Below are 22,544 nucleotides of genomic sequence, written 5' to 3'. Positions count from 1 at the left end.
CTTCAGCATATTTTAAGTTACCATGAAAGGCACTGGGAAACATAAGTAAAAGAATTATGTTTATTAAAGCAACCTTGTGATAAATTTTAACTTGGATAAAGATCTTAACTAAATTAATAGTCTGATCAGCAATATATATATATATGATAAAACTTTAATTACAAAGCATTTACAGCAACTATTATAATAAGCCACTTGCAATTTTGCTTGTGTGTTCATTGTGGTTCAGTTAAGCATTGGAATGAGGCAAAGACTGAGAACCAAGGTTTGTTTTTTTTCCCCCTTCTATGTCTGTAGTTAACAGTGGTAGTTCTTCCTTCTTTCTGCTTCAATGGAGCCCAAGAAATGAAGCACGGGTAGTCCAGAAGCCTGCCATCCATGCAGACAGGATGGGAAAACCAAGTTCCCTTGGCCCTGCTTGCCTGTGTGCCTCACAGAGGGATATGGCAATTACAGAGCAGGAGGAAATGACTCATTCCAAGTTCCTGGTGAAGGCTGACCCCATCCCCGCAGCTCCTTTGCCATGGTGCCTGTGGAGCACAGGCCATAAAGCAGCCCAAGTTCTCCCTACTGTGCCAGTTAAAACATTAAAGAAAGTCTGCAACAACTGTAATTACTTGTGTCTGTCTTGCAGGTATGAGCTGACAAGGAGTAGGAGCAAGAAAACATGATTTCTTCTCATGTACATAAGTTACTGATTTTTCAACTTTGTAAGAATGTACATATCTCCTGTAATTAACGTGTTTTGAACAGTCACTGCAAATCTGAAGCAGTCTTCAGCTCAGGACATGTAAATTTAAGGATCCTACTCAGAAAAAAAAAACCAAACAAACAAAACCGCCCCACATTGGGATAAATTGCCCCTCAATAAGGAGTTCTTTATTTTTGCTATTTCTGGCACCTCTCTCCCAGAGAACCCTCAAATATGGATACCCTCTTAAGGAAGTGTTGTGCCTGGAGATCCTTCAGAGTGTCAGCTCAGTGTTATTACTTTGCTTGGCAGTCTCGTTTCCCCAGGATCCTATTCATGTTGTTTTAACATGAAAGCCTTGTACTTCTCACAGAATAAATTTTAAACGGCATTCTTCATCTGAAGGCTACAGAAGCCGTTGGAAGAACCTGTTTCAGACTCTAATGGCAACTGTTTTTTGAGAAACTAAGTAATTGCTATTCCACTGTTCAAAAGTATCTTGGCATATTGTGGCTGCAGATACGTATATAACGAGCTTCCAAGAGGAGGGAGATCAGTTCACCAAGTCATTAAGGTTTCAGTTTGTGATGCCTTAACGTATTTTGTTCTTTATTGCAGTACATTTCAAAATCTTGTAAACCTTGATAGTAAAGTGTTCTGCCTGAGGAACAGCAGAATTTTGTAAAGTAAGCTTTCTTAACAGCAGAGCAAATTATACCAAAACTATTTTTGGAAGCTTGGTGTATTGTTTCTGTACAATAAACTTCTGTCTTGCATAATGATCTTGATCTATGCCTTTCTAAAACTGACTTTTGAAATATATAGCTTCAAATCTGTGCTAGGCAGAAGCCCATAAACCACCACCTCAAACAAGTTTCAAATACATTTGGCTTAGATTACACAAATCTAGTCTGCCTCCATCCATAACCATCAATACATAACTCACACAGTAAAAATCTGCTCACATCCCAAACTGATCTGAAAATGTAAACAACATTTTAAAATAGGCTGTCCAGCAAACCAACACAGGCCATTGATGGAACTGTTATGGCTAATGCAGTTAGAGCACCTTTATCTCATGCTTACTGTGTCAGCAGCATTCAAAATTCTTAGCGGTTAGAGCACATCTGGCCTTGGGTTGGGTTCAGTTTCCTGGGCTGATACAGAGCATACCGGTTCTCTTTCAAGGATGGCTGATTGGAGTTATAGTGGGTTTTTCTTAAAATGACAAATTATTAAGAAAAATAAGAAAAATGCAGCAGCTTTTAATTATGTAAAAAGTCTTTTGGTTAGGGTAATAGAGGATAGAGGTAGCTGTCATGTCATAGGCACCATTGTGTTCTGTCACAGGTAAGATGATCTTGCTAAAGAAGACCAGAGTAACCCTTAACTAGCTGCCAACTTCAACTTTCGTACTGTAGGTAAAATATCATCCAGCTTACAGATCTCTGAAACAGAACAAAAATCAAAACAGTAAGGTGTGTGTATTGAGAACATCTTTGAGTTCAGCCAGAGTTCTAAGATGCTAGAAATACAGCTAGCAAATAAAATCAACACTTCACATTTTCTAATGCTTTTGGAGAAAACCCTCAATTTAGCTTCTCTTACGAGTAATATGATTGACTCTATACAACCCCTTGTTCAATAAAAATGATATATTTGAGTCACTTCCTGAGAAAAGATGGAAAGAGAGTGAGGCAAAAGTTGGCACCTTGCCTTGCATCCTCCTTGTGCTTCAGTGCACCAGCAGTAAACAAAACATCTGTTAGCTATTTAAAGTTTTAGGATGAAGTGTTGGCGTGAAGATAATTACAACTGTTGCAAATATTACTCACCTAGAAGACAGAGCAAATCTTGAATGAGAGCTTGAAATGGTGGAAAGAAGCACTCATGTTCTTCTAACTTATTGATTATACTGAAAGGTACAAATGAGACTGTCAGATAAAAGGTGCCAAGACATTTTTAATTCATCTCTTTGCTAGTCTGTCATACTTTGCCATGACTTTTTAATAACTCTGCTGCTTAATAGCATATAAAACCATGTACACCAAAAATGTGGGTTTAAGTTCTGAAATTGCAGCCAACTATTAGCTGACAAAAGAGGAGCTCTAATTTCACTCTTCATGCCCTACATACATCCTTTCTTCCTTACAAGGCACCAGGTAATTTTTGGACTGGAACATCAGTTCGTGTATGCTAAATATACTGCCTGGGGGGTGGGTGATATAACTGCCTTAGAGGTGGAGCAGGAAATATCTGACAAGCAGCCATTCCCTAGTTAAAACTGTGGTGAGTGCAGGAAGGCTGAGGGAGTCAATATTACTAACTCAGCATATGTCAGGCTCCCTACCTGCCTCTGTTAGTATATTTGTGGAGCACAGGCTGAGTGTGAGTTCATATAGTCTGCTACCAAGTGTGTGTATGTGATCATCTGCTGAAGATACAACAGAATTTGTCCAGTTCCCAGAGTATTTGCAGTCAGCTTGAGCCAACTCTCTTAACAACCTGTACATTACAGCTGAAACCTTGCAACACTTTCTCCTCCCTACCCACGTGCAGTATTTGCTTTGTCTTCTTATGCAACATGCATCCTATGAAACATTATTTGATCACCTCATCCATGCAAGCCAAGGAAGGGTTTTGGAATCTTCTGACTTTTCTCTCTGCCGCCTTTATCCTTTTGAAAATATTCAGGATTTGTTTCATGGAGGATCCTAGCAACTCCTTTACTGTTGCAGCTTGCTGACTTTGCAACCAATAAGTGAAGCTTCTTTCAGTATCCATTCTAGCCTGTCCTCTCAATTAGGAGATTTGATGTTTGCAGGAGGGCCGCTGGTGGAGCAGCTGCATATACCTGTGGACGTCCTGGGTCCCCAGAAGCTGCTGTACCGGCTCAGTCACATCCTCATTAATTATGTCACACAGTTTCCCAACAGTATCCACTACCACAGTGGGTGGAGCAGAGCTGTCTATGGAAAAACAAACACTTCATGTTCCTTGTAACAGTGTTAACAGGGAAGTTTTTTTGACACAATCCAGTTCTTGCAGGTGCCCAGATTTTATTTGGTTTTCCCACACCTAGTCATACAAGTTCCACCATTCACAGAAAATTAAGTGCCTGTGGTCAGAAATAAACTAATGTTAGCTAAGTTTAGCAGCATAAGATGGAAGTTTCTGAGGACTGGACATAAATACACTAGAATGAATCACTGAGGAGAAATCTACAGCAGAGGCCGAGTTATTTTTTCTAAAACTTGTTATCTTTAGATAGTCAAGAATTAAATCAATTTCCTCTGTTACTCTTTTGTTCTGTGTCCCTCGTATTCCTCAGCAATTACCAAAGACTTACAAATAATGGCGATTTGCTATTTAAACTGCCAATTAACCTATTTTTATCTTTCCAGTGAAGAATATACCTGGTTTACACATTTCCTATCATCTCACCAAATTTTCAATGGAGAGATGAGGCTTTTGCTTGTCTTCTCCCTTTGGAAATGGTGTGAACAAATGCTAGGTGGCAAGTCTTTACCTAGTTCCAGGAGCTCCTGGAGATTTCTCATGGCGTTGGTCATTTCCCCAAGCTTTGTGTAAACCTCATGCATTCGTGGATAAATGCCACTGAGAGAATTCACGTCAAACAACTTCTGGAAGTGAGAGACTATTGCTAACAGGGTTGGTACGGATGGTGTCTGGCTGTTCTGTAGCAAGCAGAAGGAGCGACTCGTCAGTGTTACTGCTTCACAAAGCAAGGATTCTTTTAAACAGTAACAGTCTTAAAACTAGTCTATGAAGAAAAATGGGTGTAACTGCCCTTATTAAACCACGGCATTTCAAATATTCTCAAATCTGAAGACATACTGAAAAGAGAGTTTTCAGACACAAATATCCAGCAAACTAAAAAAACTCTGAAGTTTTCCTCTGTTGCCTAGCAAGTACATTTATGTATTCTCAATGCTGACTGAGAAACAGACAGAACAGGATAACCTGAGACTACGGGGCAATGCAAATTCCTCGCTGATCAACTGACTTTGATTAAAGCAGTCCTCCCCGAGGTGAATTTATCCATTATATTAAAATAGTCGCCGACTATTGAATGTCTTCAAACAGCTATTTGTTAAACCCCGGGAGGCTTTCAAATGCAAAAATCTAATCACCATGGTAAGACCACATTTGAGATTTCCACAGTAACATGTGATTATAAACCCCTGGAAGAATTACCTTTTCCTTATTTTCTATTTCTTCCAAAATGGCATCTACTATGAACTGGAGGTCTTCAACTCGTATGGACTCCCTGTTGTCTTGTAGATCTTCAGTATGCCAGGGTGCCAATTCCAGAGACAGTTTTCTCAAGGACCTATGCAAATCCTTTTAAAGGACAGGAGGGGACACAACTTATTTTAGTAACTGCTTGAGGGTGTTTTTATTACAGAAACAGGGAGATTTTCTGTTTCTCATATGCAAAAACATTCTTATACTGGAGATAGTACGAGTTTAGTTTTCATGGAACTTCAGCATAGTATCTTGCTTACATTCTTACAGCCTTGCTTAACCTGGTACTCTACAATAAAGTACGTCAAATATTACAGTTTCAGTGAAATAAGAAGTGCTGGTCACAGAGAGTTTGGCTTTAACCAGAATTCCTTCACTTGTATTTTGATCAGAAAGTTACTGTTTGGACAAGACAAAGGGGAAAAAAAGAATGGATCGTCATTAATGCACAAAGCACATCAACTCTAAAATTTAAGTGCCTTCTTAGGTGGTGAACAAACCCATTTAGATGATATACACAGAGGAATACCTCTGGTGTGTAGGAACACTGCGCATTTTTCACCCACTATGTTTTAAAATGGCATATAAATAGCAGAATCATTTTTAAAATTTAACACCTAGTCAGGCAATAACAAAAGCTGCACACAGAAAAAAACCCTACATATAGGAAGGGACCAAGGAGGGGTCACTGGATAATAGGAAGAATATAAAGCCAAGTACAAAAATGCATTACCTTCAGGGCCATTAGCTGATCTGCCCACATTTCTATAGTGGGTGAAAGGTGCTCAAATCCACATTCCTGTTCATTCTCTTTAATGTAATTTTGCACTGGCCCTTTACTGCGCCTGTATATTAACGGAGGAGCTCTTGGGCTTCGCAAGATAGAATCAATATGGGACAAAACCTTCAACAACAAATAACAAATGTTATTCTTCAAATATGTACAACATTTTATCATAAAATCCCTCTCTACCACAGTCATGATGGTGTAAATGTTAAATTACAAATAGCTCCAATAAGTTATTATCAATGAATTTTACAGAAGCATTCAATATGTAATACTTTCAAAGATTTAAAAATATACTAGCTGGAAGATACATAAAAGCAACGCAAATATACTCCCCTTTGGGGATAGGTAACATTTATACACTTGAGGCATTGTTCTTTTCACAGTTTACATTTTGCTAAGTTTTATTATGTTTGCTTTTTTTTTTTTTATTCAAAGAAAAATAAAAGCCACTCTCTCCTCAGGCATGTTTAAAACAGTAACATAAGGATCTGTACTGCACAAGACCTCGAACAAATCCCCTGTCCTGAAAAGACCTCAGCTAAATCATTCATTTGATGGTTCCCAACCTAGCTTCTGCTTTCATGCTGTATTTTCAGGTAGTTTACACTAAGATGTAACAATTAAGAAAATTAAGAACAAGCCTACATTAACTGCCAAATCCAGAACATTACGCATCTCATGTGGATGACTTCAAATGAACTCTTAGATTCAAAATAGCATGCTTCAGTTTACATGCTTAAACAAAACTCGTGTGTTATATTTCACTGTAGCAATAGTGCTAGATACACAAAGCACAGATAAAATCTGCATACCTTTAAGTACTGTTGGCAAACTGCCTGCAGCCTATCCACCCCTGCGATACTCTCAGATTCTTTCTTTTCTTCTGTTCTTTCTCCGGTACTACTCTCCGAAGATCTACATGCCAAATACATACAGTGGGTTACATAAGTAGCCTTACAAGGAGGTACTACTTTCAACTTGATTAAGAACCAAGTATGAAGTACACATACACCTACAAAGTAAAAATCTTCATTATATGACACCTGCCAACAGAATTTCATCAAACCAAGCTAGCTGAAAAATGTAATACCTATGTAAGCATCATTAATTTATCTCCAGTCTCCAGGCTGAGGTTATTCCAGACTGCATGCTGATTTAGAAGGGACACCACCAGCTGCACAGCTGTTCCGTTACAGAGGTTCTACTATGGCTGAAGACTTAAAATCCAGAATTTTACTCAAAAGGGTCAAATGCTATGCTCACAGTGTTTATCTGCTTGAACATCTTTCCTGGCTTTCTATACATAGCTCACTATTCTTCTTGTCAAATCTGAGATGACTTTCTATAAAACTACCTTTAAATCCCATCCACTGCAAGAGAGAAAAGACCATGTAAATATACCTGATGTAAAATGAAGAACATTTTTAAAGTTTAAGCAAATGATGTCTTTTTCAGACTATAAAATTTTTATCATTCAGTATACACATGCACAAATGATTAAGTGAAATTACAGATAAAAACGCTCTGTCAACACTGGATTTCTAATACCTTCAAGGTATTTTCTTAGTAATGTTTCAGAAAAAATGAAGTCAATTTCTAAGAATAATATGGACATAACATCAGTGGCTGCAATGTTTTGTCAACTCATACTTTCTCATTCATAATCCACAATGTAACCAGTAGATTTCTTTACAGCTCATGGAAGCAACAAACACCACAGTCTGGTCTTGTCCATATGGCCACTCAAATCCAATCCAGAAAGACAAAATGAAATAAAAAAAGACACACTGCTGTGCCCCCCAAACAGACCACACCATCATTTCAGAGATTCACAGTGTGACTTTGGAGATACAGTAGCATTTGCTGGTTATAGGCAGGCTCCCAGAAATGGGGATAAGGTACATGCTGTATAAGCTGCTATCTACATTACAGGGTGCAGAGTATCTTTGCCTTCAGATGTTCAGAGGATTCATGGAAGTTACTGAAGAAATATACTTACTTGATAGTTTTCTTTAAAGTTTTCTCTAGTTTCTTCACTTGGTGCTTGTAAAGTTTTAATTCTTGTGCAGTTGGTCTGTTAGCAAGAAAAAGTACCATATTGTATGTCTTGCATTTGAAGGTAACTATAAAACTCAGCCAAGTGAAAAGAGTAAGCAAGCTTTGCCACTGCCGCAGCAGCATTCTGCAAATGAAATTCTGCAGCATTTCCACAAGGTAAGAGAATAAATGGCAAACTAACCATCAGCAGTTGCCGTTACTAACAGCGTACAGAGGGAAGGGTGACTGTTGCTGACATTTCTTATTTCTACATATCACTTTAAAAGGCAGATTCCATACTACACTTTTACAATGATGGTGCTTTTGGCTTCTTTCTCTGTAAAGCAGTCTGCTGAAGTGCCTTTGCAAAGGATGATGCTTATCCTTTCTCACCTTGTTTCCAAATCTTTCTTGAGATTTATATTTTCAAGCAAAAGCTGCTCATTCCTGGTTTTTGTTTCAATAAGTTGTTTCTGAAAAGACTGCAACATAGGCTGTGTTACTTCTCTTATTTCACTCATTCCATAATCAACAAGCTTTAACAATTTAAAGTATGTATGTGTTAAAGAAGAGCTCCCAGTTGCCCATATAGCAAGACAGTGTGGATGAGGAATTAAGATCAAGAGCCTGCTGCATTAGACGACAGTTGGAGAACCTGTGATTAAGGAGGTTATACAGTCCTCAAGCAAAGACAACTCACAAAATAGCACTGAATCTTTCATAAGACAGTGAACCCTACCCAGACAGTGTGCAAGTTAGGAACAACACATGATTAAGAACAAGGGGATAGGCATCAAATACATGTATGTTTCTACATGGCATTTTAAAAGTTACCATTTAGAGATCTGCACAGACTTATTCTTAGCAGTTCCATACCGTGAGCAGTGCTCTGTAATTAGGAGTAGCATCTAGATCTAAGAATTCTTCCTTGCTTTTCACTTCTTTCGGTACCTGATCTTCATCTCTTTTATACTGCCTATTGGGAAACATAAATTGTTTCAGTTTACTGTAATTTCATTACCTCAAAGATCTATGTTGGTTTAGTTAGCAGTATATATGGTAATATTTCCATAAACTGCAAAGTAAATAGATTAGAAATTTTGCCCTAAGATCCACTGCTCCTCTCTATTGTTTCTGGGAAGCTGTTTCATATACTAATTAAGTACACTTATTCCTGGAGAGAAATTCCCATACAAGCAAATCACATTTCTTTGTTCACGATAATAATAATCTCAAATGATAGGAACACCTCAGGTATCTCAGCTTGTTGCTTTGTACCATTTAGGCACCACAACAAAGCTGAAAAGCTGGTAGCCTGCTTGTTTAGGGAGATGAGTTAACTGAGTGCAGCTAATGCAGTAATTCTGCCTGTGAACCATGGCAAAAGAGGAAGGGAAGAATAAAAACCCAACTTCCTAGCTGTCCCAGCCTTCTGCATGACCAGCTGCTTAGCCTGACTGACAGTTATTCCCTGGATGAATCTAAGCTTCCATGACCATTACAATTCTTTGCTGTTTCTTACATGCTAGTGACATCTGGAACACAGAAAATTTACCATTATAAGATTAAAGAACAGTAAGGAGTACGAAAATTTTGAACAGTAGTACAGAACAGATGAGACCTACCTCAGCTCCTTTTTTATTTCACTAATTTGCGATTCATAATAGTCAATTAGACAAAGGAACCTAAAGAAAGGAAAATGGCATTACTGAATCTCAGATATTCTCCAAAACCAATAAAAATTATGCCTGGAACAGGCCAGTTTGTACATCTGCACTATGCTCCAGAAGTGACTGCTTCAAGAAGGTTCTCTCTCATACCAAACATGGTCACAGTTTTTCAGAACAGAACAGACATTAACCACGCGCTAGCCTAAAAAGCAGCAAAATTATTCAAGAGGAGAAAAAAGCTAAATTCTCCTGAGAGCCTCATCATCTTGTGACTGTTTCCCCAGCAAGTGTTAACAGTGAGTCACAGTCTTGAGTGCTAGGGCTCTGCGACCATTGCAGGAGGTGAAAGCACAGGTCCCACACAGCCCAAGAACATCCATCTCTGAAGAAACTAAATATGCTTTCAGAGTGGTTGCAAAACCTAGAGACACAAAAAACTGAACAGCTGAGAAACTGAATTTCCTTTTGAGCATTCTGAGATTGCCTGTTTTGGAGAGACATGCGAGAATGCACAGGGAACCAAACTCAGTGATCCTCCCTCTCATAGAGTGAGGGCACAAGAAAAAGGCTGTGCACGCACAATCCCTTTTAAATACTACTCAGGAAAACATTGCTAGCCAGGCCTAGGAAATCAGCTGACAGCAGCCCAATAAAGTGTGGCTACCTGGGGCCTAAGAGCTGTCAAATCTGATTACAGCAGAACTATGGAGATCTTACTGCAAGAGACACAGGCTTGGAATACTTGCAGAACTTTCCCTAAAGTACCTGGGAAGCCTTGCAGCAAACCTTCAGTCTGCAGTTGCAAAGACCACGTTCCAGAACTGGAAGGGCTCTTTCTGGTGAGGCTGGGGATAGTCTTTGTTGTTTTCTTCTTTGGTTGTTTTTTAATTTACATTTTTAAACGTTAAGAGTCCCAGGATGAGATCACCCTAACAGATACGGAGCTCCAGAGTGGATCATTCCCTTCTCTTTGCTGACACCTAGCGTGTGCGTTTTGAATTTCTGCCATGGCTTTATACAGCTCACATTGTTTTAAATCTCTGCACTGATGTACCTGTGCAGGAATTCATATTTCAGCCTGCACTCCTAAGGTCTCCAGCCTTTTATTTCTTTTCTTAAATATAAATATTGAGAACAGTTACTCTAAAATCAATTTCTTCATTTAATGTTATAGGTCGATCACCAACATAAGAAAATTGCTTACTGCTGATCTAGAAGAGACTTGGGAGCTCTTTTGCAAAAACGACAAAACATTTTATTTTGAGTGGCAACACGCCGCTGCTCCTCCAGGCCAACTTTGCACAGCTCCTTCTGCAAACGGGCAATTGTCTCTTCCTGTTCTTGCAGCTTCTCCTGCTGATGCTGGTATTTTGCCTGTGAACAGATAATGGGAGAGTTATGAAATTATTCTAACCCACAAACTGGAGACAGTACTGTACGTGTCCAGGTAGGCACTTGGTCTCAAGGAGGCTCAGTTTCAGCCATACCGAACAGGCAGTGAAAGAAAGATACAGGTATTTTTCAAAGTTACTGCTAGAAAATTTTGTATAGATTGAAAAATCCTAGCTATAAACAATGTACTAACTCTATGGCCCAGAACTCATGCTTGGTTTGATCAATGCAAATATTTTTAGAGCTTTTAAAACAAGTCAGAAGTTTGAATCCTCAGACAGCACTATCTGAATTACCTGTGAAGCCTGCTGATCTTTTTGAAGTTCTCTGACTTGATTCTGTTGCTGGCAAACTTTAGCTATTGTCTCATCTTCCAGCTGGCAAATTTTGGACTTAATGTTTTTCACCACATTTTCCAAATCATTAGCCCGTTGTTCTTGTCGAGATGCCCGACTGCTTTCCTGACGGATCTTGTCTCTGAAAAAACAAATAAATCCTTAATTTAAATTAAACTCATTTCACTAAAGACAGTGAAGAAAGCACAGGCCTGACAATATTATCTGATGACGCTCAATAATATCCTGTGGCAGCAGGTATGTGAAACAGCGGCAGATGAAATAACAGAAGAGCACAAAAGGAACTAGGCCAACGTTGCTGCGTACTGGCCAATAATCTTAGGAAAACAGTTTGAAGCTGCTGGTGTAACAAGAGCTCCACCTGTCAGGAGTAGGACACTGATAATGCTTTTCCTGTGCACTAGCAAGTAAGCTCCTTCCACTGCTTATCCTTACCTAAGAGAATGATTGGTCTCCATAAGCCCCTGCATCATTTTCTGCTGTCGGTCAGTGTTTTCCACCAGTGTTTTTAATGCAAGTCTTATTCCTAGAGAAGACTGACTGTCTAAGACAATCATATCTGGAGATACATAAAATAAGCAAAGTCATAATGAAAGGCTTTTAATCACAGAATCATAGAATAGTTAGGGTTGGAAAGGACCTTAAGATCGTCCAGTTACAAACCCCCTGCCATGGGCAAGGACACCTCACACTAAACCATGTTACCCAAGACTCAGTCCAACCTGGTCTTGAACACTGCCAGGGACAGTATCTGAAGAAGATCACATCTCGGCTACCCTTTGGAAGTGACAGCTTTAGAGATGCCTTATGAACTTAGGCTTACTATTTCAAAACACAAAACCCTGTATAGTTAGCATTTCCTTACCTGCTGTATTTCTGCAGCTTTGGGGGGCAGCAAGACTCACTGGTTTCAACCCATGACGCATTAATAGCTTATTTAAGTTTTCCCATTCAGCCTTCTCCTGCTGCAGGTGGGAGAAGGAGACAGAAACCCAAGTTCTCAAGATCAGCTCATGGTCTCCTGCCTTTCCTATTGTGCAGGCAGCAGCAAATACCAAATACTCCCAAATAAAAACAAACCAACCCCAAGCCCCCAAAAGCCCCAGTCACTGTAGGAGGGCTTGTGAGACATTCCAATATGATCTGAAACAAGTACTGGTGTAAAGTGTATTTAACAATATCCAGAGCACTCAGTTTCCCTCAGCACTACCAGAAGGATGTGCAATGAGTGAAGGTTTAGAACACCCAGCCCTTGGTCAACCCCAACGCGCCAGGTGTGCAGCCAGCCTCAGTCCCCTGCCCCAGCCGCGGGAGAAGCCCCCAGAGTGCGCGGGCGCCTGCCCTGGGGGTTTACTCTTTGTTTTCTTTCTCTTCCGTTCTGACTACCGAGCAGTAACAACATCCGCCTCAGGTTCGCCACGGTACCTCTATCATGGCGAGGGCCGTCCGCTCCCGGATCGCCAGCAAAGAGGGCCGGGCCCACCGCCGCCGCCTGCAGACAGCCACCGGGATACAGGAGAGCAAAGAGGTTAGTCACCGGGATCGGCAGCCTCGCCAGGTCCCTCTCAGCGACGGGGCACAGCTTCGTACAGGACTGCCTGCAGCGGGAAGCGCGGTGGGCCAGGGAAAGCGGTAACGGCCCGCCCGCCCGCGCCGGCGGAGGCGGGAAGGAGGGAGGCGGGCGGCCGCGGGGCGGCGCTGGCCGCACGCCGCCATTTTGCGGCACGGGGAGCCGAGGGGGAGGAGAGTCCCGCGCAGGTAGGAGCGGCGAGGTGCGGGGATGGCTCCGTTGCTCGTTCGGCTGCCCTCCCGCCCAGCCCGCCTGCGGCGGCCCGATCCTTTCTCAGGCACCGCGGAGCTCAGTCCTTTTCCGTTCCAACACTGCCTGGTGGGAGGTCGGGCCCGCGTGGGCGGAGGGAGCGTCTCCCGGGCTCCTTGGAGACCGCCGGGCCGTTAGAGGAGGAGGAGGAGGAGGAGGAGGAAGGAGAGGAAGCAGACCAAGCAGACCGTGTGTCCGGCGTATGTGCTTCCGCCTCTTGCCGCTGCCCCGGCCCGGCGGAGGAGTGGGTCGAGCTGGGGTTGTGTTGCCGGGGGGTCGGGCATCCGCGTGTCTCCGCGGGGTATGGAGGATCAAAGCGATCGCAGTAAGCTGCTTGACGAGGGTTTAGAAGTGTGGCTGTCAGAGCTTAGATAAAAACAAACAAACCCCCCTAATCTTTGCTGGCAGTAAATGTGGGTGGTGTGGTGAAACTTGACGTCTGTGTGATTCATACCCTTGCTAGTGCCCCATCCCTTCTTGTCTGTTTCTAGGCATGGATTAGATGGATGCAGAGCCGTAATTCTAGACTTATTTTTCAGAACAAGTCATTATGGATAAAGAAGTAAATCTCATTTTGGACTGCTGACTGTTTAACGGAACATGCAGAGAGATGCCTGGCGTTCGGCAGTCAGTGCAAACCCGTTTCCTTGGATGGGAGCCAGCCAGGGGACGTGGGAGGGCTGGCTGCAACAGGCAGTGTACGGCTCTCCCTTCGCACCTGGGGTACCCGCTGCCCTTCAGAAGACATAGAGCTGGCCTAGAGTTTGAGTTCAGGTTTGAGTACTACAGTGCCATGATTTGTTAAAAAAAGGAAGTTGTATGTTCTGGGATGCTTCCTAACCCCTGTGGCATTGATCCTAATCAATCCTAATGCTAGTTTCATGCGGCAGGGTTGCATCCTGCCAGGGGTAATGCCATCGCTGTGGGTAGCCTGTAGACATGCTCCATGTGCCAGCTCTTCTGGTGTTTCTTTTTGTACCTGAGGCCACTTGTTGTGTTGATTAGTTGGCAGGGAGAAGCTGGGTCTGTCCTGAAAGCCTGGCTCCTGCTCCTTTGAGGAGAAGGAAAGAGGGAAGTACCAAAATAAGAATAGCTTGAAAGCAGCCCTGAAGAGTAGGACTTGGGGGTGTTGATTGATGAGACGCTCGGCATGAGCTGGCTGTGTGCACTTGCAGCCCAGAAGGCCAACCACATACTGCTCTGCATTGAAAGAAGCATGATCAGTAGGTTGAGGGAGCTGATTCCTGACCCCCTACTCCACTGTATTCAGCTCTGGGGCCCCCAACAGAAGAGGGACGTAGACCTGCTTGAGCGAGTCCAGAGGAGGCCACGAAGATGCTCTGAGGGCTAGAGCCCCTCTGCTATGAAGACAGGCTGAGAGAACAGGGGTTGTGCAGCCTGGAGAAGAGAGGCTCCAGAGAGACCTTAGAGCAGCTTCCAGTGCCTAAAGGGGTACAAGAAACCTGGAGAGAGACTTTCTACAAGGGCATGTAGTGACAGGACAAGGGGGAATCACTTTAAACTGAAAGAGGGTAGATTTAGATTAGACATTAGAAAGAAATTCTTCCCTGTGAGGGCAGTGAGACACTGGAACAGGTTACACAAAGAAGTGGTAAATGCTCCATCCCTAACAGTGTTCAAGGCCAGGTTGGATGGGGCTTGGAGCAACCTTGTCTGGTAGAAGGTGTCCCTGCCCATGGCAGGGAGTTGGAACTGAGTGAGCTTTAAGGTCCCTTCCAACCCAAATGATTCTGGGATTCTATGAAATATACCCAGCCTGACTTCCACCATGTGCCAGAGGATGAGAGCCTTCACAGAAACCAATCCTTAATTTTAGGAACAACCAAAACAATCTCACTACTGTGAGAATTAAATCCTTGGATCCTTAGAAAAGTTTTAGGAACAGTAAAACCTAATTTTCAGTTTATGAACAGAAATGTGTGTACTGACAAAACCACAACAGTAATACTACAGTGTACTTGAGCATGTTTTAAAATAGGAGCTTAAGACAGGGTGAAGGAGGTTTAGTTTTTAAATGCACCTCTGCTGGTGCATTTAAAGTGGGTCCTCTGTTCTGCTGAAGAGAGACCCTAGAACTTATAACTTCACTTTTAATTCATGTTTTACTGAAAAGTGCAATTCATAAAAAATTAGCTTATTTGCACTTACTTAAATTATGCTTACTGATATGCACAGACAATGCAGATAGCAGTGGTTTAATAAAATTAGTTAGTTGGCCGTGTTGCCTGTGCTATATTGCTTTCCAAAAAGTGGCAACAGTCCCTGGTTTGCTTCAGTTTGTGACTGAGATGGGCAGCTCTGGAACTGGTTCCTGTTTTGGTCAAGTTCTTTGTTTTTAAGCTCTTGCTCACAAGTTAGGAAAACCATTTTTCCATCAAGTAACTGAGAAAGCTGATGTGCTGATAAAACTAGGATAAATTGCACCTTCTGATTTTGTAAAAGAATACTTACATTTGCCATTCTGTCTTAAGAGGAAAGAAATATGTTTGTATGTCATCATATATACGGCAGTACATGATAGTTCATGACACTTTAAAAGATGTCCTTTGTCTTGAATGGAGTAAACGGGGGAAATCTAGGCCTCAACGCTTCTCTGCTGCTATTCTGCTCTTCTTTTATTTCTTGCTGCTAATTGGATTAATAGGTTACTATGGCATCCCGTGAGGAGATTACTATCTGTGAAGATGAAGTAAGGTAAAAAAATCACTGTGGTATGACTTTAAACTGAAAAAGAGGCATTGTGCTATGGGCAGATTTGGAAAGATATCCATAGTCCCAGTGGTCACTTCTGACTGTGTCTGAACTTTAAAGATTACTTAAATGAAAGGATTATCTTGCCAGATCTCTGCCTTTGTGAGTGTTTCTGTGTGCAGAGTTGCATTGCTGAATGATGTACATAATGTATGAGAAAGATGACAGAGAAAGCTGTTAAAACGGGTAAAAGCTAAACTGGTCATCCTGACTAGTTTTCAAGTTTAAAATGCTAAAACGCTTTCTCAGAGACCAATCAAAATACTGTATTTTAATGCCTGCCAAGACATTGCAGAACTGTCCAAGAGCATCTGAATTCCAAGTGTAATTTTGTAACCATACTGTCACCTGAAGAGGAAATTATAGAGGTTAGATGGATATACATGTCTTTGCATGATGTTTGTCAAAGTGAGTCTGTTTAAGTGTCTGTTTATATTTTGTGATATTTTGTCATATTTAAATGTTTGAAAAACATGAAAAAAGAAGCAATTATGTAGGCTTATTCTTTCAATTCTCACTTTTCATCTGTAAAAAGTGACTTGCCCTGATGCAGTAAACTTTGAAGTATAAACATCAGTAATTTCCAATTTGATACGGAATTTTCCCTGGCTTGGATTCCTCCTTCTGTCTGTCATGTGTTAGGGTTTGATAGCAGTTCTTCAAGGATGTCTGATGCCTAAGGGAGAGGATCCTTTACGGCAGTGTGCACATGTATAATTTATTTATTTTAAATTTGTCAGATCATGAAATGGGGCTACAGCTCCTATTGTCTGGTAACTCTTAGTGAATTTAATTAGATAAAGCAATGAAAATGGTTGAATTGTAGGAGAGAGATTTAAAAAACCACATTTTAATCTCATAATGACATGTCTCAAGCTGCGCATGGGGAGATTTAGTCTGGGTATTAGGAAAAATTTCTTCACCAAAAGGTGATCAAGCATTATTGGTACAGGCGGCCCAGGGAAGTGGTGGAATCAGTGTCCCTGGAAGTGTTTCAAAAACATTGAGATGAGGCCTTTAATGACATGGCTTAGTGGTGGTTTTGGCAGTCCTGGGGTAATGGTTGGACTTGATGATCTTACAGGTCTTTTCCAACCTGGTTAATTCTACAATTCTACAATTGAACTCTTTCAATGACAATTGATTTACTTTACTGTTTTTTCCATAGGTCTCTCTACAGCCACTTAGAGAAGATGACAGATTTGGTGGCTGTTTGGGAAGTAGCTTTAAGTGATGGTGTTCATAAGATTGAATTTGAGCATGGGACCACTTCAGGAAAACGTGTCGTCTATGTTGATGGAAAGGTGAAATTGCTGTGTGCTCAAAATCCACTATGATACAGATTATATAAATGCACTTCCATGCAACAGGCATCAGAACAAACAAAAAGACTAATAAACGCAAGCGAGGTGTATTCAGTTGATTAACTTTAGCTGATTTCTTTTTTCAGTTACAGTTAAGGTATGAATATTCATGAAGTGCTTTGCTGTCCTTGGGCAGAGGCATTGTAGATACAGAAAATACCATGTATTCGTTCTTTCTGAAGTAATAGTTAAGTACTGAGCTGTTTCCCAAGTTCTAGTTAATTTTTCTTACACTAAAACATGCATTCATATTTTATCAATTAATACCCATTGCCTTTATTTTATTCTGCAGGAAGAAATAAGGAAAGAATGGATGTTTAAATTAGTGGGTAAAGAAACATTCACTGTTGGAGCATCCAAAACAAAAGCTACTATTAACATTGATGCCATCAGTGGCTTTGCATATGAATATACTTTGGAGATCAATGGGAAAAGTCTCAAGAAGTATATGGAGAACAGGTCGAAAACAACCAATACTTGGGTACTGACTTTGGGTGGTGCAGACTATAGAGTTGTTCTAGGTAAGTAAACACTGAATGACTTTGTGTTGCTGCCTTTGAGTAAACTTGTATGCATTTAATAACTGATAATGAAGAGAAAGCACAGTTCAGTGACTAGAACTGTTGCAGTGTAAAATCCTAGGTCTGGAAGTTTAGGATTAGACAGCTTGAAAAATAGTGATCTTGTTACACCTGTGTGAGCCTATGGCAGCATGGTCTAGATTTAAAAAAAAAAAACAGAAAAGAAAGCCCTAGCAGTGTAGCGAGACAGTTGTCCAGGTAAAGCATGTTAAGTAACACTGCTGATCTGGAAGAAGATGTTAGAGCTTCACCGGATGAGCAGCACTCAGATAATGAGCAGAAATTCCGGAATTTTTCTTTCTTCAAATTTTTCAGTTAAAGAATGTCAGAATATCTCTGACAATATTCAGAACAACCCAGAACAGTAGCCAGGGCTAGGGAGAGGTAAACATTTATGTTGATAGCAAAAGTTGTTTGCCAGTTGATGCCAGAGCCCCCCCATCTCTCCAGTATGAGAACAAGCCCTGTAGCCTGGGTACTGTGGCTAACAAGGAACTTGTTTTGGGAGCTGAAAGTAAAATTCCACAGTAGATCTTTAAAATTCTTAGATCTTCTTGTCTGTAAGGGAAAAAAATACCTTGTTCTTTCTACTTTTTTTCTGTTTCCTTCACAGAAAAGGACACGATGGATGTGTGGTGCAACGGTCAAAAAATGGAAACAGCGGTAGGTGATTATCTCCAAAGGTTTTTCACAGGCTATGGCTAGGTAACCAAAGCTTAGCAAAGTGAGCTGCAGAGGGGCCCATTACCTCACTTTACCACAGAGTATGAGTGTACACCTGTACAGGCAGTACACTACGAGTTTGTTCTGAATGATCTTCACTGTATCTTATAACTGACAGTATTTGAATTAGGATGCCAAACATAAGCTATTTAAGGGTAAACAATGATTTTGTTTACACTTTTTATACAGGCAAAATAAATCTGGGTCAGTTGTCCAGGGTTTTCACAAGAAAACCTTCATGGGAATGGAAGGGACTTGAGCATAATGCAGAGTGGAGAGCCACCTCCTCCAAATCTGCTCATGTTAGCAGTGACCGAAAGTTAAACACATTTAGTCTGACTCTTTTTTTTTTTCCATCTAGAGATGGTCCCTAACACAAGTGTTAATAGTCTCATTGGAACAAATACAAGTTTTTGTCTTTCTGTCACATCTGCATCATTTGTTAGGTTGGGTTGACAGCTAGAAGGTTTACTCTATTTGGTGCCTTTTTATGCTGTGTTATAAATGGCTTTTAATATGCATACTGTGCGCTTGGCTGAGGAGCCACTGGCACGAGGCTACCATCTGCGGGCTTATGACTGAATGCCTCTAAGTATCCCGCCATCGCTTGTTGTGCTATTGCGTCATCGGTCGCTTGTGATTGGCCCTGGAGATGACTGTCCCGTTCAGAATGCGTGGGTGAAGGTCTTCCCGAATCTTCGTCAGCGAAGACAGGCCTTCCTTCAAAGGAGAAGGAAAGCTCCTACATTCAAACCCGGGCTGATGGAGCTTGTCTAGCCTTGTATGGTCTTCCATCAGAGAAGGACACTCTTACAAAACCTACGACCTGTGGACTTTGCTGTCACTGTCCTAGGTAACTTGGCCATGGCAGTTAAACCTCAGGGGTAAAAGGTGGGACCATTTCTGCGCAAGCTGCGCTTCACCTTAAAAACCCACTGCGCAGGCTGGAAGGGCTTACTCTCACTTGTCTGTATGGACAGACGAGGATCGAAACGGCAGGTGACAAGGTGCATGGGTAACTGCAGATCCAACCTTGCATGTGGGGCAGACCAGCGCACGGGTAGCTTGAAATCGCTCAGGAGATAACAGTCCTGGTCAGACACTCCCTGATTGCCTAAGCTCCCTTTTTTTCGATTTGCATACCCACCTGCCCTCGGTCATCATGCTTGTAGTAAGCGTGGTTAAAGCCCTTCCCAAATCTTCACTCACGAAGCCAAGCCATCAATATGCATACTATGTAGGCTTTCCCATCCTTAAACAGTGTGCTTTCTCACTAGAGAGTTGTCACTGTGTTTACTACTGCCACAAGTAAGCCCCTGGATGAGTACAGACTAAAATCAACAGGTTTCCTGTGCTTGAAAACAAGATGAAAAGATTCACCAGATGTTTCTGTGGTAATCAGTGGAAGAAACATCCTCTCTCAGTGAATCAGAATTTCTGTTGATGGTTCTCAGCCTTTCCCATGATGTAATAAATGCACTAGGAGATATTCTTGCAAGCTACATGTACAGGTTTCATTGGCAAACTGTGCTTGCTTTAGAGTAGCACACAGATTTTTCTACCCTCCCAACGATCATGACAAAAACACAGCCATCAGTGGCAAAATCCATAATGGGAAATAATGTAATTGCAGTGGGAGCTGTGTATCCAAATCACACAACTGCTACACTCCAGTCAGGGATCTCTTCATCCTGCTGTAGGTGGCACCACTGAATACTTCATGTTTTACTGCCACTTCAGCCTCAGTTGTGTGGTACTTACTGATTGTACTGCACAACTCAGAAGGAAACTTTCCTACTTTTGTTTTACTGACATGGATCAATGATACTGATTCACAAGCTTCAGTTTTACCACTTCTGATTATGTGAAATTTTGATTGCCACCTAATAGTCACAGATCTTTAACTGGACACCTCAACACAGCCCCAGTCTGAGATTCCACCGTTTTGTTCATCATTTGCACTGTATTTGTCACAGGTACTCACAGCTGCTGTAATTGTGGGAACCAGGAGGGATCTTGACCTTGGAAACAGTCTGATGTGCTTGAACTTTTTACTTTACTAAAGTAGCACATGTCTGGTTTTATTCTTGTCTCTTTTCTCGCAGGGTGAGTTTGTAGAAGATGGGACTGAAACTCACTTCAGTGTTGGTGATCACAGCTGTTGCATTAAGGCTGTCAGTAGTGGGAAACGAAAGGAAGGAATTATTCATACCCTTATTGTGGATGACAGAGAAATCCCAGAGACTGTGGAGTAACCTTCAGTTAACGTATTATTGTAGGACTAAGATAAGGAATTTTCAATTACTGTGGTAATTATTTTAATATGTACTACTTGGTACATCTGGTTTGTGCTGGGTTTATTTTCTAGTTTCTGTATATGGAATTATTCTTTTATGGACCAGTTGAAAATTATTATATACAACCTCTTACATGCCCATTTTTTAAGGATTCTATGTATATGTAAGTATATAAATATATACATTATATCACCAAGTGCAGAGGATACTGGTGAGCTTAAGTAGAAATTATATACTAGAAAATACCTCGCTATAATAAAATGGAAGATAAATATTTGGTAAGACTGAATCCTTTAAACTGTGGGTGTACATGGAGGGAGAAGGAAGCATGTGCTGGGCACTGGAGTAAGCTGTTAAAGTTTTCTCAGTAATAATTTTTTCTATTAAAAAACCATTGGTAATCAGTTAAAAAAAGAAAATCCACTTGCAACCTTACTGAAGAGTTCAGAGTTAGACTTTTATAACTTAATTTATTTTGGATGGTCCCTAGCACTGTGACTGTTAATCTTGGGAGTTGTGGGTGCAGTACAAATGTGCCGGAATTCACAAAACCATAGAATGGTTTGGGTTGGAAGGGACCTTAAAGCTCATCCAGTTCCAACCCCTTGCCATGGGCAGGGCCACCTTCCACTAGACCACTGTGCCCCATCCAACCTAGCCTTGAGCACTGCCAGGGATGGGGCACCCACATCTTATCTGGGCAACCTCTGCCAGGGCCTCAGCACCCTTATAGCAAACAAATTAATTAATAGATTATTTTGAAAAGTTTTATTAAATGCTTATTTCATCTGTGTTTTCGGGTTCAAACTGCTCTCCATTAGCATAGTGCTTTACATGTGGCTGAAATGCTTTCCATATGACGTTGTTAGTTTCTAGTAGTTTTACATGAGCGCTTTTCCCCACATAATCACCATTTTAACCACAGGTGGCTTTTCAGTCTAGAAGCAGGCCCGATATTTACAGACAAGCCTTTGTTTCTGTATTGCAGCACTGTTACAGCCCTGTGGGTGTTAGGGCTGTAACTGATGGTTTTAAATGCTTCAGAATTGGCAAATCTGGTAGTAGCTTTTAGTTGGGGGCAATAGATTTGTTTTGAACCCCGCTAACACCAGGCATAGCTCAGGTGTTAGTACAGAAAGTTTCAAAGTACCCAAGAGCTGGACTGAATCCCCTTTTACATTAGCATAAGTTACAGTAGCTCTTAGAATTTTCCAGTCACTGGCTTCAGGTCACTCCAGACCCAGCGGGGAGATACCTGGCTACAAGGATGACACTGTAATCTTTAAAAGATACCAGTAAAGGAGATTAAAAAGAAATTTCATGCTGTAGCTTGAATGAGTTCTCTACTGTTCTGTAGCCTTTGTGAGATTCAGTGCCACTGCGAAATTTGAAGCTCAGTCAAGTCATGTTCTTAAGATTATATGGAAAAATAACAGGTTAGCCGATAGTATCAGTCATACTTTTTATTTTGAATACATGTGTCTACAATACTTGGAATATCTAACTAATAAAAACTGTAATAGCAACTACTGTGAGAAAGCATGAAGTATTGGCTCACACTCACCATAACTATGGGCATTTAATAGCATGTCCCAGAGTCAGAAATAGCTTTGACCTCATACATTTACATGTTTAAGTCAGAAGAAAAAATAGGAATTAAAGGCACAACCAAGATTTCTTGGGTTTCACAAACATACAGAATATCGCAGATTATGAAAATGTAATGAAAGAATAACAACCTATGGAAACATCAGGTGTATAGTCACATGCTAAGAACATTCTA

General features: G+C 41.2%; 3 protein-coding genes across 18 annotated transcripts in view; 2 read left to right on the top strand and 1 right to left on the bottom strand.

Annotated features, from left to right (window-relative positions):
- ESYT3 (extended synaptotagmin 3) overlaps positions 1-839 on the top strand; it is a 32,805-nt gene extending 31,966 nt beyond the window's left edge. For all 4 annotated transcript variants that reach the window (XM_057430067.1, XM_057430068.1, XM_057430066.1 and 1 more), the window contains one exon: positions 635-839. In XM_057430067.1, the coding sequence (XP_057286050.1) occupies positions 635-671 (37 nt within the window). In that variant the 3' untranslated portion in view covers positions 672-839. The remainder of the gene's footprint in view (positions 1-634) is intronic.
- Positions 48-12,766, bottom strand: CEP70 (centrosomal protein 70). 9 transcript variants are annotated; one of them, XM_057430088.1, is made up of 16 exons: positions 12,631-12,766; positions 12,071-12,170; positions 11,641-11,764; positions 11,146-11,326; positions 10,662-10,831; positions 9,413-9,472; positions 8,664-8,763; positions 8,181-8,323; positions 7,750-7,824; positions 6,563-6,665; positions 5,694-5,864; positions 4,910-5,056; positions 4,221-4,389; positions 3,546-3,660; positions 2,527-2,606; positions 48-2,139 (listed from the first exon to the last, which is right to left on the bottom strand). In XM_057430088.1, the coding sequence occupies exons 1-16, from the start codon at positions 12,637-12,639 to the stop codon at positions 2,078-2,080; spliced, it is 1,809 nt and encodes a 602-aa protein (XP_057286071.1). In that variant the 5' UTR covers positions 12,640-12,766; the 3' UTR covers positions 48-2,077. The 9 variants fall into 9 exon arrangements, 6 of the variants coding, with proteins under 6 accessions (XP_057286071.1, XP_057286072.1, XP_057286075.1 ...); XM_057430089.1 differs by having other exon boundaries at positions 8,181-8,269; XM_057430092.1 differs by lacking the exon at positions 2,527-2,606.
- On the top strand, positions 12,625-20,804 carry FAIM (Fas apoptotic inhibitory molecule). Of its 5 annotated transcripts, XM_057430099.1 has the most exons (6): positions 13,280-13,349; positions 15,690-15,739; positions 16,965-17,100; positions 17,453-17,681; positions 18,355-18,404; positions 20,570-20,804. In XM_057430099.1, exons 2-6 carry the CDS (start codon positions 15,696-15,698, stop codon positions 20,717-20,719), a joined length of 609 nt encoding a protein of 202 aa, XP_057286082.1. In that variant the 5' UTR covers positions 13,280-13,349; positions 15,690-15,695; the 3' UTR covers positions 20,720-20,804. The 5 variants fall into 5 exon arrangements, with proteins under 5 accessions (XP_057286085.1, XP_057286084.1, XP_057286083.1 ...); XM_057430102.1 differs by lacking the exons at positions 13,280-13,349; positions 15,690-15,739 and adding an exon at positions 12,625-12,733; XM_057430101.1 differs by lacking the exons at positions 13,280-13,349; positions 15,690-15,739 and adding an exon at positions 12,868-12,963.
- Positions 20,805-22,544: the final 1,740 nt, after the last annotated feature.

The sequence above is a fragment of the Pezoporus wallicus genome, unplaced genomic scaffold, assembly GCF_028554395.1.
Source record: "Pezoporus wallicus isolate ANWC-B61680 ecotype Strahan unplaced genomic scaffold, APGP_CSIRO_Pwel_v1 contig_5261, whole genome shotgun sequence".
NCBI lineage: Eukaryota > Metazoa > Chordata > Aves > Psittaciformes > Psittacidae > Pezoporus > Pezoporus wallicus.
Note: the sequence above shows the minus strand (reverse complement) of the source record. Positions and strands in the feature narration are given on the sequence as shown.